Source organism: Bombus fervidus, chromosome 19 (genome assembly GCF_041682495.2).
Source record: "Bombus fervidus isolate BK054 chromosome 19, iyBomFerv1, whole genome shotgun sequence".
NCBI lineage: Eukaryota > Metazoa > Arthropoda > Insecta > Hymenoptera > Apidae > Bombus > Bombus fervidus.
Window position 1 is genome coordinate 3,884,572 of NC_091535.2, and position 19,413 is coordinate 3,903,984.

General features: G+C 31.5%; 1 protein-coding gene and 1 long non-coding RNA gene across 2 annotated transcripts in view; one reads left to right on the forward strand and one right to left on the reverse strand.

Moving 5' to 3' along the window:
- Positions 1-19,413, reverse strand: part of Cap (Cbl-associated protein) — a 491,821-nt gene that overhangs the window by 70,686 nt on the left and 401,722 nt on the right. The window contains exons 16-21 of the mRNA XM_072021537.1: positions 19,134-19,278; positions 16,722-16,827; positions 14,417-14,449; positions 13,355-13,465; positions 7,987-8,033; positions 2,270-2,439 (exon numbers count right to left, since the gene is read on the reverse strand). Coding sequence (XP_071877638.1) covers positions 2,270-2,439; positions 7,987-8,033; positions 13,355-13,465; positions 14,417-14,449; positions 16,722-16,827; positions 19,134-19,278 — 612 coding nt within the window. The remainder of the gene's footprint in view (positions 1-2,269; positions 2,440-7,986; positions 8,034-13,354; positions 13,466-14,416; positions 14,450-16,721; positions 16,828-19,133; positions 19,279-19,413) is intronic.
- LOC139996972 (uncharacterized) lies at positions 7,960-9,256 on the forward strand. Its single transcript, XR_011802467.1, has 3 exons — positions 7,960-8,321; positions 8,855-9,174; positions 9,208-9,256. It is a non-coding gene; the product is annotated as an uncharacterized lncRNA (long non-coding RNA).

Here is a 19,413-nt window from a genome sequence, read left to right on the forward strand (position 1 = left end):
GTGAAATATATGCGATAATATACGTATATAAATATATAGCGGTCTGGTCTGCATTATTCCTTATTAATTATCAATATATTTGACGTGTTAAAGGATAATTCCTAGCAGCTTTATCAATAGTACACTATGTAAAATTTACCTGTGTGTCACATATAAATGTATTATCAATAAAATTAGTTTCACATACATTTATATAATTGATTAAATTTTAATATCTTTTTCAAAGAGTACGGTTGAGTTCCAATCCGTAGTTACCTTAAAACTTTTATTCCTCGTGATGAGCACTATACGATGCAATGAAAAAGTTTGACCTTGAAATACTTTTTTTGTTAACAGATTTCCAACGATCCGAAGCTGGAGAATCACCTGTCAAAGTCATGACAAATAATTTTTCAACGTCCTGTGTTTTCAAGTTACAAGATATTTTGTTTCAGTATACATTACACAGAAACCCACAAAAGTATTTGAACAGTCAATTACCATTATATTAATAAACCTCGATATTAAGTAAAACCATTTTTAACTTATCACATTTTTAAGATAGCTATTTCTGCTGTATACTAATTTCTTGGTAAATATGTGTTTACAGTAAATGTCCTGTAACTTCTTTACACACATGTATATGTGTTCGTATTGGTTTCAAATTTTGCCAATATAATAACGACAGTCATGTCTCACTACAGTGGCAATGAAATTTTGAAATAATGCACATAGTATAATCATAAAAATTTTCTGCGTTATATTTGCGAATACTTTCAAGAGCTGTTGTAAGTATCAAGACACTTTGGTCGATTTGTAACAATATGTGAGTTTTACGGAAATATACAAATTATTGACGAATTAACAATTTAAGGGAACAATCACTAGCGTTTTATGAAATCACCAGGTTATAATCCTAAATTGTCCATTAAAGAACATAGCAATAAAATATTTTACTATTTAGTATATATATTTACTACTATATACATCTTCTATTTAAATATTACTCTTTGTGTTAATATCAAAGAAGTAATAATAATATTCTATAATATTTAAGAGTTACAAACATTAGATATGCAAGGTATTCTAGTAATCACAGTACAGTAGTAGTAAGGTAGTTTCTACAGTATATGAAAAAATAAATCGAAAATATAGAATAAAAATTTTTTCATCTCGAGAGATCAACTATGCATGAGTTAGTTTCATTCCTGGCTGAATTAAAACGAATAGTTAGAAGAAAATTATTCTACTTGAACAAATAAATCGAAGATGCAGAACAAGATGTTCTCATTGGAATCTTCGTTTACGAAAAAATTGAATTTAGATATTCGTCAAAAATGCATGTACATTCGATGCTAATTCATGACATTTTATTTCACATTTTGAATTTAATTTCGCACGTACAATAACCTGGTGATTGTTGTCTGTTCACTCATATATATATATAGTCAAGAATTAAGCAAGTTCGCATATTTGTGCTTGATTTTTTCATAAACAAATCGTCGAACAAAATGCATGAAAAAATTGTATTCATCTTTTTTATGTTTTTCATACAGATTCACTCTCCTAGGAATTGTTACGCGTCACGCCTTGTACTATATAGAACACTGACTTTCAAAACTCAATTTGTTTGATTTATAATATATCTACTATTATACGTAGCTGTGATGATTATAAAGAATAAGATGATAACAATTTGTTTGACCGTAGTTTTATTATCAAAATATAACTTGTCAAATATCGGCAAGTATCCAAATACTTTCGAGCAATAGTATTTCCTTGCGCTCTTATAAGTTGTTACTTCATTATTACATAAAAAAATTTATTAATTATTATTAACACTAAAAAGTATTTCTTAAACTACCATTAACGAAGATTTTTGAAGAAATTTACGATACCAAATGATAGTTTAGAGTCTCGTAGTCGTTGAAGAATAAGGACTCAGGTGATATGCAAAGATTAAAACCGTCATGCTTAAAGGCGTGAAAGTATAATTTCATTCGAAGCTCTGAGAATAAAACGAAAGTTAATGACACGACAACGACCATGCAGAGCCTTAACAAAAACACAACTATTGTTAGTAATTAAATACGAGATACAAAAAACTCAAAGTGGCAATCGATCAATTATATGCTAACATGCCTGCTTAAATGATATCAAACCATATCAAACACCAAAAAAATAAGAAAAATATTCACAGAGAATGTAATAATAATTGCAAATGCCTTAAAAACATAGAAATAGGCTTAAAAAGACAAATAGAATTAGATCGATGAGTTTGAGAACTTACCCTTTGGTCGTTCTGGAGCGGGTTTACGAAAGCCATGAAGAGGTACGTCACCACCGCTTTGAACAGTTTTATAGGCCAGTCTTTGTTCAACTTGACTCAGCGGGCTGATATCTTCCTTGCGACGGAACACCAGAGTAGAATCGCTTTCGTATCCTGATTCTTTAAGAGCACTGTAAAGAAGAAAAGAATTTCCATAATTTTAAAGTAATGATTAATTTTTAGAAGATTATAAGAACAATAGAAATAATAAACTACGATATATTGTAATTAAATTACAACGTGTTTTGTAAATAGAGATATTTCATTGCGTACAGTATATTCACGCTGTTAATTCTTAGGATATTTTCATTCATAAGTGATACATTTGTGAGAAAAATAGGAAAAGTCCAAGGTTTACCATTTTCGATACATAATGCGATAGATTTTATATAGATTTATATAGATCTTAATAGATTTATATAGATCTTAATAGATTTATTTAATTTATTATCGTTTTCATATAATGACGTGAATATTTCATACAATGATAGTTATACTATAAATATCTCCAAATTATGTGAAAGCGGAGTAATTATCTACAAGCCTACCGAATGCTCGATTCCGCCGATTTTTGAACATGTAGAAATAAACATTTTGAATAACATTTTCCTATTTATATAACTCCCGCGTGGCCTTAATTTTTGAGATATTAGCAAAAAATTGCTGGTATCACATTAGAATAAGATTGGTATCACTGCAGTAAATTCTTTTCAGCTTGGCCACCCAACGCACTGGCCAAGCTACTTCTTCCAACCTTACTTCTTACCATGTGTCCTGTTTATCATGTGTAGTCCCGCAGTTCATATCTCTATGCAGTTATAGGATGTTCCTCCGATGTACAGAATGTTCAGAAATTACTTGTCATTGCTTTGGGAAATTGTTCTACACCTTTGAATCGGTGGAGATCTATTAAAAAAAGCGAACGCAGAATTGACCTTGAGCATAATTTTCAAGATAAAATCTTTTTAATTCCAACATGTAATACTCATTACAAGGAATATGAATTTCAAAGGCAGCGTGGCTGACAAATGAACTATCCTTTAGGAAAAAGATGTTAATGTTTTATTAGCCCTTACGTTGACATCTGCAATTTGCATTTCAAACGTGAATGCAGAAATCAGTTATATATTAGGCTGTTTATCTATCGCAAGAAATATTAGGAGCTATGGCAAAAATAACAATAAAAACACTATCTTTATCCTCTGATATATCAACACTACACCTCAACACTAATATTTTTGTTTTACACCTTAGGCTTGAAAGAATGTAACAGCAACGATTATTTATCACAGGAATGATTGGCTGGCAAAGATTATTTGCCAGTAGTATAAAAGGATGACAAAAATTATTTTCCACCAAACGAAAGTTTGACAAAGATGACTTGCCAGTAAAATAAAGGAATCAATCGCTAGTATAAAGAACTGTAAAATTTATTTTAAAGCGAACTGTATATAAATTGTATGTGTTTGGTGTGAAATGTTTCTAACTTGGAAATGAGTTAAGACTCAAGGAACTGGTGAATAAGTTGTTAATGCAGACTGACTAAACTCATCCGGGATAAAGCTCTTATAGTCTCTCATACGCGAGATGTTGACGGAGGTAAAACACGCAGATTTCTAAGTATTTTCGACTTTTCAAAAGTGGCGAAAACTCGCGATTGTGAACGGCTTGACGCTGGAAAGGAGTTGTAGGTCAGACAGCTAATTACAAATGTGTGGAACATATGGTTTTATTGGATGCGCGACTATTAAGGTAATGCCCCTTCTAGATATGATACAATATCGACATTTATGACGATCAGACCACGACCCCTGAAATTCGTAAGACAGAAGATGCCCGTACTATACGACTAACTGTGCGTATATGACTCTGTCGTGTCCGGCAGTTGGACCACGACCTGGGGGTATCATCGGACGGGGGACCACGCTGCTCTTGATAACTGCTCCTTCGCGCCTCTATCCCTCGTATGTGACGATCAAATCACGACCTTTCATTTTCGTCAAAAAGGAGACAATAGCTATTGACGACTAATTTCTTGCATCTGCCCGGCTGTTGATCGCTCAAGATAAGGATGAAGTTTGCTTCTTTTACTGAGTGTTTTATGACACTCTTGGCCCTTCAAGAGTTTTCGAGCCTATACACCTCTTAGGACCCGCTCAGCAGTGTCATAAATCCTCATCTTTTCAATGATCTCGAATAGGTAGTCAATTTAATATGATTGGTAACTGCACGGAAATTTCGCAGGTTTTACTTAATAGCGCGCAACAAACTCTTATGACGCGTGCTAGCGTCATAACCAATGCTGAAATAAAGGTTAAAAAAGAGGAAACACCTGAATCCGTGACCGTGACAAGTAACTGCTATCGAATAGCAACTGAATGGCTGCATAACGTTATTGGTGTTAGGAAAGACAGAATTTCTTGGGCTTATAAACATAAACGTACAAAGGCATAAAAATATAAAAACATACACATATAAAGACATATATATGCGTAAGAATATAAATGAATAAAGAGATAAAAATATCAATCCAGAATATAAGATGAGCGTAAGAAGAAATTCTGACTTGGTATATAAAATTTCGTATATAATGACTCGCGAAGGATATCTTTGCGTAATAAGTTTAAAAAGTAACAAATAAAAGAAACTAAAGAGATAAAATGAAGTAAAAAGGTATCTCCAAAATAAAAACTATAATCTACAAATAACTATATTAAACCCTAAAACAAAAATGGGGGAAGGATGTAAATTAAATAATTAAAAACACTGAGAATAAATTCTCTCGACATTCATTGATGGATTGCTGTGATAAAAATGCTAATTTTAGCATTGAAATGTGTTGCGTCGAGTGGGTTATCGTGTGGAATTGTGTGTTTTCCCATTCTTTACGAAGGACGATGAAAAACATATTTGTCATAAAATTATTTTCTAAAATATTTCAAAATATTAACCGTGTTTACGAACAAATAAACGACGGTAGCTGCGGGTCTCGAAATTATTCTCCTGAAACCTTTGTTCCTCGTGATGAATACTACAGGTTGCGATTAAAGAACATTAGACTTTGAACATCATGCTCAAGGTAAATTTTGCAGTCACTTTTTTTAACAAATCTCCATCGATCGGAAGGTATAGAAGAGGCATAGAAAATGACCTTTGAAGACCCTGTACATAGGTATATATTAATTTATAGTTTATCAATGAAACATTCATTTCCACGCGACACCTACGAAACTATGTAATTGGTGAAAAATCATCCATTGGAAAAATCAGTGAATTCTATAACTGTGCGTCTGTGACAGCGCAATGTCATCAATGTCAGGTGTGGACCACCGACCGCTTATCTTCTGTTTATAAACGAGGGTCAGACGGATATAAAGGCGCAACTGCATATGCAAGGCCGCAAGAAATGACTGTTACAGCTCAATTAAAAATGAATATCACCAATGTATGTATTGCGCTTGAGTTTGGATTAGCTTCTTTAATCTGGCCGACGCAAGGCGGCTGGCTACACTTGCTTAAAATAATAACAATTATTCTATTTCATAAAACATTAGTTATTTGTTCGGCTATTGTTACACTTAATTTGTTATTATGTCACGAAAGCGTTGCCATCCACCTCACGACGGCTGAATTAAGAAGACTGCCGCAAATCCAAACTCAACACATTGATGATAACCACTTTTAATTGAGTTTTAAGTTATATATAACAGATATTTCTTGCAGCCTCGAATATATGGTTGTGTACGGAGCTTTAAGTTCGCTTAACCCTCGTTCATATATAGTATGTTCATGTTATAATGAATCATTATACTTGTCCGCCGCAAGGATCCCGACAACCAATACTAACGCATACGCTGTTACGGACGCACAATCCAGCTGATGCACATTTTTCGCTGATTATGTAAATAACTTCAGGAAGCAAAAATGTTAGATATGTACTTTTTCATTCGAAAATTATAAAACATAAAAAAGTTATGAAGAATCGAAAATTTAAAAAAGTAAATGTTTCTGACCATGTACCAAACGTACAAGAACGTCCGACGTTACAAGTCTGCAACACCGCAACACACTTTCGTAAACCTGCTATGTGACTCCGACAACCGATACGCGTATCCTGGTTCTATATGTATACGATCACGATCATATAAAGAGGTTTAACACTCGTTAGGAAAAACCAACAAAATTGAATTGTGTATAGCCGTAGAAAATCAATAGGACAGATCAACAAAGTCCGCGTTCTTGCGAGACAGACAGAGATGAGTAGAATGTTCCTGTTTTGGTCGAAAACATTCGTCGCACGTCACGTATGCGCAAGACGAGAATCTTCCTGTCTTCCATGTTAATTTTTACAAGTAGTGACGACTTCATTTTTGAACGGTTTTCCCTAGACTCCAATATATATATATAAATATCGAGACCCGTCTATGTGATGGCTTATTCGACTGTGCACTAAGGAGAAGGCGTTACAAAGGTGGCGATCGAGAAACACGCAGTCCTACGCTGCTCAAATATCAGCAAAGTTTTAATGTAATTATAAATAATTATAATTATTTATTTGATTAATAAGGAAATATATGTAACGAAAATATGAATTAATTGTTTCTAGTAACCCAAATTTTTATTTTCAATAATTTTTATAATAAAACACAGAAATGCAACAACCGAATTATAGAAAGAATTTATTGTAATATTATCGATAGCTTTTTGGGAATATCATGGAAACGAAGGCCGATGATTATATATATAGGGAAGAGTTATATTCAGAATCATGTCGCCGGCAACATATTTGAAAATCATCGAAATCGGTGAAAGGGTATTCTTTCGAGAAATACATCGAGAGTAATAATAATTTCTAGTTAGCCCCAAATGAATCATTAATATCAAAATGTGTTATGAACTGATTAAGTCACATGTTTCATATGTTTCGAGTCAAATTTTGTTTAAAAAATCGTAGTTTTTGAATTTTTTGAATACTTTAATGTAATCTCAATTAAATTGCGCTAAAAAAGATTTAATAATTTATAATACAATATAATAAAGCTGGATAAGCACCAGAAAATCGAAATCAAAGTTGAACACTTATCCAGTAAAGGTATCACGTCTAACTATAGATAGAACATAAAGAAGGATAGCGCTAGTGAAGGAGAAAGAGGTTCGCAAAATCGAATTAATCAAAAGAAACATATTATTGAGACAATACTAAAGCAACGACGAAAACTTTTTATTTTGCATATTTTTCTGATTAAAATATGGCCAAGCAACATATTTGCTTATTGAAATGAATGATAAAATTGTTTTTCACCTATAAAACGTACGTAAATACATGTGTAAATGTGATTTAAAGTATATCGTCTTTGGCACCATCTAATACAGCCATCTAATAATCTAATGTACAGGCCATCATACAGCATCTAATATGGGAATGCGAGGAAATGATCAGAATGGAAGGTATATGAAGACAGGAAATAGCAAGAGGACAGGAAAGAAGAAAGGATTGGATGAGAGAGATCACAATAAGAAAGGAGTCATTTAAGTTATGTATTTGAAATATTAAGTCAATATTGTTTTTAAGAAAGATTGAAACACAATCCCCTATTAAAGATAAGAAGACGAGAAAAATAAACAAATATTACCACTACTGAAATGATGTTTCGATCATAAATCAAAAATATACTTACTGTGACATATATGGTTTCACTGGACGACTATTGCGCTGATCAAAAGGCTGAAAAACAAAAAGTTTATTTATTAAATTCATTAAATAAGTTCACACATAATGTTTAACATGCTTTTCATATTTTCATTGATTGATAACTTCAAATTCGTGATAGCTTTACATCGACGATAAAAATGTATAATCAACGTTGTTTTCATATGTACACAAGACCACGCAATTATCGATACTGTGCCTACGAAACATTGAATGGCAGTTACACGATTCATGCAGCATTCGGCTATGTTAAGCGTAAATTAGTAATAAAGAATGCAAATAAATAAATGAAATGCTATTGGGGTGAGGTAACGTGAGTAAGGTATTGGAGGTAATATAGCAGCAGCATATTCAGTATTGAACGGACAAAAGAAAAATAGTTTCTTAGAGGATACATCGATAGCGATAATAGCAAAAATGTAAGCTAAACGAAAAAAGAAGGGACTACTTCGATCGATACAAATAAGTAGAATAATTAACATATCTTTCAATGTAATGTTGCAATAGTATTATAGAATAGAGATAATTGACTTTATTGACAGGTTCTATCAATAATGTTTAAAGATAAAATGCAATAATTTAATTTTCTTGGTACTAAGGCTGTTTATATTGTTTATTAATTAAATATTGATGGATATTATATAAAATAAGGCAATAAACTAAGACTGTAATTCAATAATACTTCGATATTAAAATTAATTTCTCTACAAAATTTGAGAATGCGACAATATTTTAGCTCTAGAATATGAAAAATATTAGAAAAAAATTATACAAATTACAAGAAAATTTTTATTACTTTAAATTGTTGAAAAGAAAACTTTATGCAATGTTAATAGAAGCAAAGGATAACAGATATAAAAAACAAAGAAAGGAAAAGTATAAAGGACAAGGAAAGACGTATGGCACTACTTTTGTATTTGTTATCCTTGCCTTTCGTACGGTGAGTTTTACAAAATAAAAGTTAAAATAAAAAAATCAAAACATCTACTAAACAAATCATTTTTTATAGAAAAACTCAAGTTGAACTGATTAATGTATTAAAAAATATATAATTTCATCTAAAGAAACGAAGTTGACCTTTACATGACTTTTACGCGCCCACCTACAGAAAAAGTAATAACATCAAAAAAGGCCCGATTGGAGCCAATCAAATATTGTCTAAAAAAGTTTACGCTACAGATAACACTAGAGATGCAGATCAAGATGTTCCTATCAGATATTGCCATGCATACGAGGCGTTCGCTGCAATTTGGATTAGCATCTTTTTCGTAAACAATAAGTACGAGGAAAAAACGAAAGAGAGAAAAGACGAATGGATCAAAATGAACTAAATATTAACAATAATATTCTTCTCGCAAGTTCAAATATGCATGTACATTTTGTACAGTTGTACTATTTATCTAAATAAATGACCTTACTTCTTTTTAATACATGGAATCATTTCATTTTATGGAAAAAGTATTAGGTTAACATGGTAAAAAATTAATTAGTTTAAAAGATATCCTAACTTTAATTTTGTAAAATATCATATGATAAACAAGGAAAAACAAAACGCAGTACTCTTGTATTTTTATCTTCTTTATCTCACATATGATAATTTCTACACAATTAAATTTAGAATATCTTTTAAACTAATCAATTATCGACCATGTTACCCTAACACTTTTTCTCGCAGAATGCATGAAAGGATTCATATATGAAAAAAAAGGGAGCTTCTCACTGAAAAAAATAGTGCAACTGCAAAATACACATGCATATTTGCACTTACGAAAAGAAATTATCGTTATTACGTAGTTTAGTTTAAACCATTCATATTTTCCTTCTTTTATCTGTTCGATAAATTTATCGTTTACGAGAAAAACGCTGATCCTAATTAGCGTGAACAATCTGTACAGGCTATAACATTGGTTTAATAATCCAACCGAATGATCTTTTTCCTTTTCTATAACTTTCAGAACTGAAATTTTTTCTGATTCTTTCACGTTTCTCCTTTTTCGTCGCGACAAATTCACATATGAAAGTAATATTATGTTGTCTCTATATAAACTGCAAATTGTTACTCCAAATATTAAATTAAAAATGAATCGTTTTTAAGTAAGTTAAATTAAAATTATATATTTATTAATAAATATCTTTTCTTTATTAAAAATACATCTCTAATAAAAATATTGAAATTATAAATTAATAAATTAGAAAAAAATGTTAAAAATATTATAAAATATTGCATGTATAAGACACATTAAGCTATTTTTCTAAGTTCTAATCAAATGTCTATAATAAATAAAACCAAAATTCCTAATATTAATTATCAGATGTAATACTGGAATTTAATGAACACTATATATAAAAGTGAAAGTTGTCTATGTGAAAAATTATCTTCTCTTGATTCAATTAAAATATTGATAGTTTGAAATTTTAGAATATGTATAGAATAAAGCATGAATATTTCTAATATCTCATGTTCAAAATAATTTATATGAATTTCGTTTGATATTGAATAAAAATTCATGTGTTCCTTTCAACTCGAGTAGCGAACTGAAACTCGTTCTACGGACAGTGTTCTTATCTCAACAACTATATGCGAACTTTACTGCGCTCGCAACCCTTATTCTTCGACATATCTTCTGATAACAGAACGTTCTATACATCGAATTGTTAAGTCGAGCAACAAGTTCTTGACGATCGACAAGCACGCTAGAAGACAAGAGGTTTAAATAAGACAAAGATGATTGGAAGATGTTAAAAAGTATATATAAGCAGAAGATACACACGTGCAACGAGAGATTCAGACAGCTACACGGAAGATAATAAATCAAGGAAAAGAAGTAAGAATAATATATATGCATACTGTAAGCATAAATTCGTGATACAATTGAAGTAAAGAAATCCTACAATTCAAAATTATGTGAAAATCTAGAATAATCAAATTGCGTTGGAAGCTTCATCTTTTTTTCTTTTTTCTTTTTTTATAGAAATCAAGGTTGAAAACTTGTTCGGTATACAATTGTTCATGAAAGTATTTGATTATTTACCATAGACTTTTATGTACATATTATATGTGTTACATTAAATATTTTGAAATTTCACTGGCACTATAACGAAACAACTATCATGATTATATTGGTAAAATTAGAAATCAATCTGAAAATGCGTGTATACAAGTTACAAGATATTTACTACAAACTATATTTAGTGAAAAGATTAGTATACAACATAAATAACCATTTTCAACATATAATATATGTTAAAAATGGTTCCACTGCATATCGAAGCTTATTAGTATAACGATAATCGAGTGTTTAAATATTTTTATGATCTCTACGAAAGGTATATTTCAACAAAATATTTTGTTCGAGTCTCAATTGCAGTGCTAATGAAATTTCAAAACGTTACCTATACCATATATAATACATTCGTGAAAGTTTTTAGAAGTATTCAAATACATTTTTGCTTAATTCCCAACGAGACAGGTGTCGCTATCGTTCCAAATAAATCGATATTATCTACATTTTAGAATAGCAGTATTAAAAATGACGATATGAAATAAATTATTTCAAATAATTGTTTCCTATTTCAAATTCATATGTAAGGTCATCCAATTAACTCGGAACCCTCGCTCACGAGAACATTGAGAATAAGAACAGAGTAATATGTGCATTCACTACTAGAATCAAATATTGTAATTACATTTCAGGTAAGGATAATTCAAGATTTCAGTTATTAAAAAAAAATTTTGTAATACATGGGAACAGTACCAGAAGCGCTTGCTTGTTTCGAACCTTCAGGAACACGTAGGAATATGGAATCATCGCGCGAAAACGTGGGGCTCACTTTCACAGTGATCGTCTTCTCCTTATTGTGACGTCCAATTTAAAGTGGCTGTGTTGTCGTTTAATTATACTTCTAGCAACAACTCATAGCGGACGAGCGACATTTCATCCAAGTAATAAGTGTACGTTACAATGTTGCCATTCTCATACGTTTTTGCAAACGCAAGTTAAATGGATAACCCTGTAGAGTTTCCCAGCTATAGTAAGTTTTATTAGATACAGGATTAGGTGGTTGTTTTACATGTGAAAATGAATGGAAAACGTAGAATAAAATTTTGTCGTTTAAGGCATTGCTCTAGATAAAATAGAGTTTAAATAAAACATGTTCAATCATCAGATTCCTGATTTTCGTTTTATTATGACATATAGAATCTCCTTGACTTTACTTGTACCACAAATTTATACCTACGATGTATAGAATAAGGCTATCGTTACAATAGATTGTATTCTCTGGAACTGTCGTTCTGACTAATGAAACATCTGAAAAACAAAATGCATATATGTATTTGCATTATAATAATGTATACGTTTAATAATTTATAATCCATGTCGATGAACTCGATAAATAAAAATACGGAGGAAACTGATAATTACAAGGATAATTTTAATTTATTTTGATTTATTTGTGATTATTTATACTCTATACTTTATATTAAAAATAAATTTGTGTAAATAAGTCTGTTTTTTTAAACGTCATATAACATTGACGACTCCATAAAAAATTGAATTGATCAGTTTGACTTCTGAAAGGTATATATTTAATCATTCTGATATATTTTTCAGAACAACAGTTCATCAGAATACGCAGCCACAGTAACCACCATATCCTAAGACCGGTAAAGAGAAAGAGAGAGATTCGAGTAATAGAGGACAACGTCATCGTGCATTCTACTTGTCGACGATGTTGCGGCCTCTAACCCGTGAAATAGCCGACGTCTGAACGTTGGCGGTGAGAAGAGAAGGTGTCGTTGATGATGGTGACGATAGCATAGTGTGATTGGTGCTGGAAATAGAAGAAGACGTAGAAGAAGAAGAAGTGGGCGAGACACGTTGGTGATGGTGATGATGGTGGTGGTGGTGATGGTGATGATGGTGGCGATGACGATACTGTTCGTCGCTGGTAGCCTCTAGGAGCGTCGATCTGATAGCGGTCGATCTGTCGCCTATCGGCGAGCTTGATCGACGTAAGCAACGATCTGGCAACACGAAGCTCTTGGATCTTCCTTCCAGCATGCCAGCGTGCCAACCACAGTCGGCAGCAGCCCGTTCAAGAGGTCGTACAATCCGATCGATTTTTGAATCATCCTTGCCACTTTTTGTCCCGATCGTTCTTTCTGTCGACCGATCGACATTATAATCGAACACGTTTATGCTCGACCATAGCTTTGAGCCGGTTTGAGATTTCATGTTCTGGACACTGGCACGGGAGCTTTTCTGCACGAGACTCGAACGAGATTTCGAGACGACCTCGAGGGTTTTCGAGCTGCTGACCGCTGATACTCTTACATTGTAACTGCTCTCCGGTCGGTAGGAGAGGCTCAGAGCACGGTGGCTCAGCTGTGCATCTCGGAGCTCCTTCATTTCCATACCCTGGGGATGTCCATTCTCGTTCAACCACTGTCCCGTTGTTATTTATCGTTGTTATACAGTCGGCGTCGGTGTCGTCGTCGTGGTTGTTGTAGGTAGTTGCAGTTGTCAACGGCATCGTCCACGGACCAGGGAAAGACGCGTTATCCGAGACCGTCCAAAGTGCATACGAACGGACACGATACGTAAACACCAAAGACACACACACACACACACGCACGCACACACACACATGGACATCGATCACGAGATATGTAATACCAATAGAATAGTTTTTTGGTTAAACAGAGACAATTCGAGCGAATAATAGGAATTTTTACTTGATTTCGACTTCTTTTTAGAGAAATTGTCTCTAGGAATGGGAGTGTGAATTTTAAGTAGGTTCACATGCATGGGTCACCTCGTGCGTTTTTTATTAGGTGCAAGGGGCTCGATTATATTAACACACAAAGATTCAATTGTTATATTACTCGAAGCTGTTAGTTTGAGAAAATTTGATGCCAAAAATGATACAAAAATACAACGGGAAAAGGAAATGTTTTTGAGTTTTTGATTATTGAATTTTACGTGAAATTATAGTTCACAATACTTTGACGTCTCACTAGTGTATTTTAAAAGTGAAATTAATTAGATGCTTTCGAAATGGATATTCTATAGCTAGATTAGTAAAATATTCAGTAGATGAAAGATCAGATTTGAATAAGACGACAGGTAAATTTTAATTTTAAATGTAAATATATGTATCGATTGTATTCTTCCTGAATGACTTCGTTGTAACTGAATGACACTTAACGTTATTTAACGGCAAAATACGTGACTTGAAAAATTTAAGGTCTGAATGCAATCCATTTCGACCGTACAAACTATCCAGACTGATAGGAAAGAGAGATTGTACAGGACTCGATATCGAAGAACAAGTGGAATGAGGAAAAAGTGGAGCTAATCCTTATTTAACTACGATTAAATATAAATGTGTCGTACCCCGTCAAATATATCCATGACCTCGTCCCACCACTAGAAACATAGAATTAAATATAGCGTTAATTTCCGCACTAACCATGTAAGGTTAAAAATGATATTAAAATTAGATAAAAATAACTGAAGAACGTATCTTTTTGTGACTGCTTTTCATTCGCTACATATTACATACGAATACATTTCTAACATATTTAATTGATTTTTATTTATATTTCTAATGAAGTAAATTACTAATTTAAATTTCTTGAAAAATACTAAAAATATGGCGAAGGAAACATTAAAATAAATGTTAAATATTTATTTCTTCGTAATTCAAATGATATTTCCTTTATAATTAAAGATAATTGCTCTAAATTCGATATCATTAAAAATTAATGGATATTTTCAAATTTTTCTATTTTTATCTGCATATTCTCTTCTGTTTGAGAAAAATATTTTAATTTTTAGATGAAAAGCAAGTCACTGTTTCTGATCATTAAAAGCAGCGCTACTGAAGCTAACTAAATAAAGAAATGAAAACTGAAAAACGAGTATGATAAAATATCGATAAGCATGGACGAGACTGCGTGCGCTCGATACTTCTGAAACTCTAAACACATCGAAATGTTTTTACACTCGAAAGAAACGTAACATGACGTCCATGTGGCGAAAGAACGTGTCACGCGTCAACAAAAGAAGCTTTCGAAAAACCAAGTAAGAAAAACAATTGTTTCGTATCGTAAACTGATTTCAATCGTTCGGTTAATCGTTACCTTCCTTCTCGTCCGTTTGACAGAAGTCGGCTAGAAGCAAAGCCATTTCAAACGATCAAGTTCCAGACACACTGTGTTCGGGAAGCTTCTACATACATACCGTGTGTATTGTCATTCGACAAAGTGACGACAATAGTCGCATTAATATGCATTAATCAAGCGTCACTTTGATTAGAAATTCGCGAAAAAGCAGGCAACGCGGAATTTTCAGCCTAACTGGTCGTCGAATAAATTGAATAAGACTAGAGATTGTTCCTTGGCCAACGGACAAAGGATATGACATAATATTTCTCTAAAAAATTTTAAACTTTTTGTAATGATGGAATAAAAATAGCACAGAGTGGATAAAACCGTCTCAACAACATTAAAAGTACAGGCAAAATTACAGCAGAACAATTAATTTCTCAAATATTGAGAATACTGTGAGTGAGTATGTATACTATTTCAAATTCTTGATATGTTAAAGTTGAATCTTTTAATCTAAGATAGTTAATCTCTGTTGTAATTTATTTCACTTTCAATAAGTTTCCTTTCAGATAATTATTAAATAATGATTACTTTTTACAAAGAGGGAGATATAACTAGAGTCTAGACACGAAAGATGATAAAATTAGACATAATTGAGAACTATTTCTCCTATTTTTGAGTAGTAGAATAAATCTAATATAGAAATCATTACAATGATTAGTAAATTCTATTAATACTTTATACAAAAATTTTAACATATTAATTATTGCTATAAATTTTTATTTATTAGTTCGTAACATTTATAAATCGGTTTTTATAAAATCTCCCTTCTATATAAGTCATATTTTACTTCAAGCGATAAAAAGGCAGTAAAATATTTCTGAAAAACAGCACATATAAAAGTGCTGCATTATTAAAAATGTAAATAAATTTCAGTTGAAAAATCTCTAAAGCAAGAGAATATTTATTAACTGACCAAGAATGTAATTTTTCATGTCAACAATTGTCTACTGTTTAACATATTCTTAATTTACAATATTATGTAATATGTAATTTAGAATATATTTTTTACCTTTTGTATGTAATAATACTTTGGTGTTATTATAGTTACTCTGCTAACAGGGATTCAATCCGTTTAGTCTTTTATCCTAAAGTCCTACATTGCGGTATCGTGGCACGTGTATCACGTATTGTATCCAATAAAAAAGTCTGCACTATCCTTCCCTCTGTCACTCGAACAGTGCGAAGAGAGTAACGAAACAGATTTTTGTCTTATAACACGTTTCATCCTAGATATTTGCAACTGCAATTATTTGCAATTTTACAAACTAAGAGTCTTAAATAAATATCTATTGTTCCACCGTCTCTTTATTTTCATAACAAATTCATTAGAAGTATGAATTCTCTGAAATTACATAAATGCTATATCCTTCCTCTGTTAGGTAATCAAGGTTTTCATATGTATTCCGCGGAATGATTTTTATCGGAGTTATTATAGAGAAATTTCAATGATGCATGTTCTCAAAGAAAGTTTATGAAATAGGGTTGCGCAAAGAACGATTACTTTATAAAACAGCAAATATGCATACCTCCTTGGCTTCTTTTTCGGCAATCGATGACCGTCCAGGCTCGTAATCCTCGATGCGTCCAGGTTGATTTTTATAAATCTCTGAAGTATATTTTAATGTGCCATTTCTAAAATGAAAGCAAAGAATTTTTATAAAAATTGTCGTTTATATAACAGAGCTGAAAATATTTTAATCTTTAATACATTTAAATATATATATATATATATATATATATAAATTATTCATTTATCAAACTTACAAAAGTAACAAACTCAGCAGAAATCAAAGCAATTTTGGTCTTTATTACCGTCTTATAATTATAAAAATTGGTCTTTTTTTTATAAAAATATTAATATTATAAATATGCAACAAATTTTCTAAAAAGGTAGTATTTTTATTTACATTTTTTTGAAAAAACTAAAATGGAGAGTTTTAAGAAAGTTTAAATGTTTAAGCTTTCAATAAGTAATATTGAATTATGAACATAAAAATGTAACACAACACAGATATAAGAACGTTAGTATCATATTCAAGGACAAAATAGATTTACCAAGTCTTTAAGGACTTATAGTATTCACTAAAAGGCAAAAAATGTATTTAATCAGCAAAGGTCTTAAAATCAATCCTTTCGACTTCTTTTGACATTTGTCAAAGTTTGTCCGTTTTTACATTTGCAAAAAGATATTTATTACAGCTTCCTTTCATTCCAATATAAAATTGATGTTTGTGGATCGGTAGGTCGACGCATATATTGCATATTTTCAAGTTATTCCTTCGTATTATAGGACATTTTTATTCGCATTCAAGTATTTTCTATCGTTGCTCTATAATCTGAAATCCCTCAAAAAAGAAATTCAAATCATCCTTATCTTTGCATCTAATATATCAAAGCTTACATTTGATATTTCTTAAATCTTTGTAGATATGAAAGTACAAGATTTTACATTGAAAGAATTGATTTTGATATTTAAACGTGCGTAATATACATCTTAAAATGTCAAGTTATTTTCAATGAAATAATACAATTATTGATATAAATTATTATAACTACCTTTTTATCAATTTATCAAATTATTCATCAAAAATATGCAGCTGATAACTAAAATCTGTTTATACTGCCGATCATAAGTATTAAATGACCTGCTAATATTGAAACAAATTGTAAGCTTCCCATTGTTTTTATTTTCCGAATATGATATTATAAATTCGCTATTTTCTAAATTAAATATTTATCTACAATATTTGTAGGTAGAAAGCACATAACTACAGTAGGTACAATATTTGTAAAGATAAAAAGTATACAACATTTTGTCGATAATACCTTAAATTTTTAAACAAGTTTTTTAAAAGCAGTTTTTTAAGGAGTTATAAATGGGCAAGCCGCTATATGATTTACATTACATAAAATACTAAGTAAAGCAAAAGTTAAAGGTCTTGAACAAGAATAACAAATAGTAATCTTAATGCTTGTCATTGCCAGTACTTGTTAATCAAAGAATCTGACATATATAATGATAATTATTGTTTCACAAATAACATAGTAAAGGAGAAAAAGTTTTTTTATATTTTTTATAGTAAATCTTATAACATTATCAAATATAATAACCGAGTATTTTCTGTTATTAAATTTGAATGTGTCACGTCCCGGGACCCGTAATAATTCTAAGTACCTGTCATCTTACTAAAACTTCAATTAACGACGAACCGGGTACGCGACGCGTTTCGCGGTCCTGGCACAACGATTCTCTTTCTAGCGGCTACTTTCGTCTCTATTACAGTACCGCGAAAAGATCGCCGAAATACAGACAATATCGACGATAAAGCGCAAATGCCGACAAGCCGAAAGGGTCGGGAAACTTCGATAGGCCTAACGGCCATCAATGTGTTTCGGCACCGCAGCCGATGATGGTCAATTAACCACCGGAGAGTGAAGAGTCAAGAGTCGTTAATCGACAGTTGTTATATCATACTACTGCGTTAAGTACACAAGTTAAATAATCATCGTTTTCTGTTTAATCCACTGTAACAAATCCATCTATCAATAAATTATCACATAGGATAGAAACCACTGAAAATCTTAATTTCTAACATTTCTGAATAAAGAATTTCTATAACACATTCATCCACGCGTTTGCTCTCGCTATTGCGAGATAAAAACCTCAACGCATAATACCAAGTTATTTAAGATGATTCTGTTATAAAATAAAATATTCTTTTTAGAAAAACAAACGTATGGACTATATTAAGTAAATTTAAACAGAATTATTATATATTTATATATATAAATATTATATATATCTATTATATATATAATCATATAATAATATATATATAAATTATAATATATTATAATATATTATAATATATAATATATATATAATTATAAATCATATTATATATATATGATTCCACGAATTACAATTTGTTTCTTACTTTCTGGGCATAGTCGACGTGGCAAAATCATTTTCCTTGTTACGTAGACGCCGACGGCTGTCGAGCGTGACAGAACGATCCGAATATAAACGGTGCTCCGGTTCGCTTAAATATCCACTGCCACTTTCGTAACCATATCTCGTCCCTAGAAAAAATACGTTTACAATTTATTGAAATTGTAGACACTGTAGGTGTTGAAATTGTCCGCATGTACGAACATGTTAAAAATTCTACCGTTCATCCCTCACCAGCGATCGTACAAGAAAATTGGAAAAATATG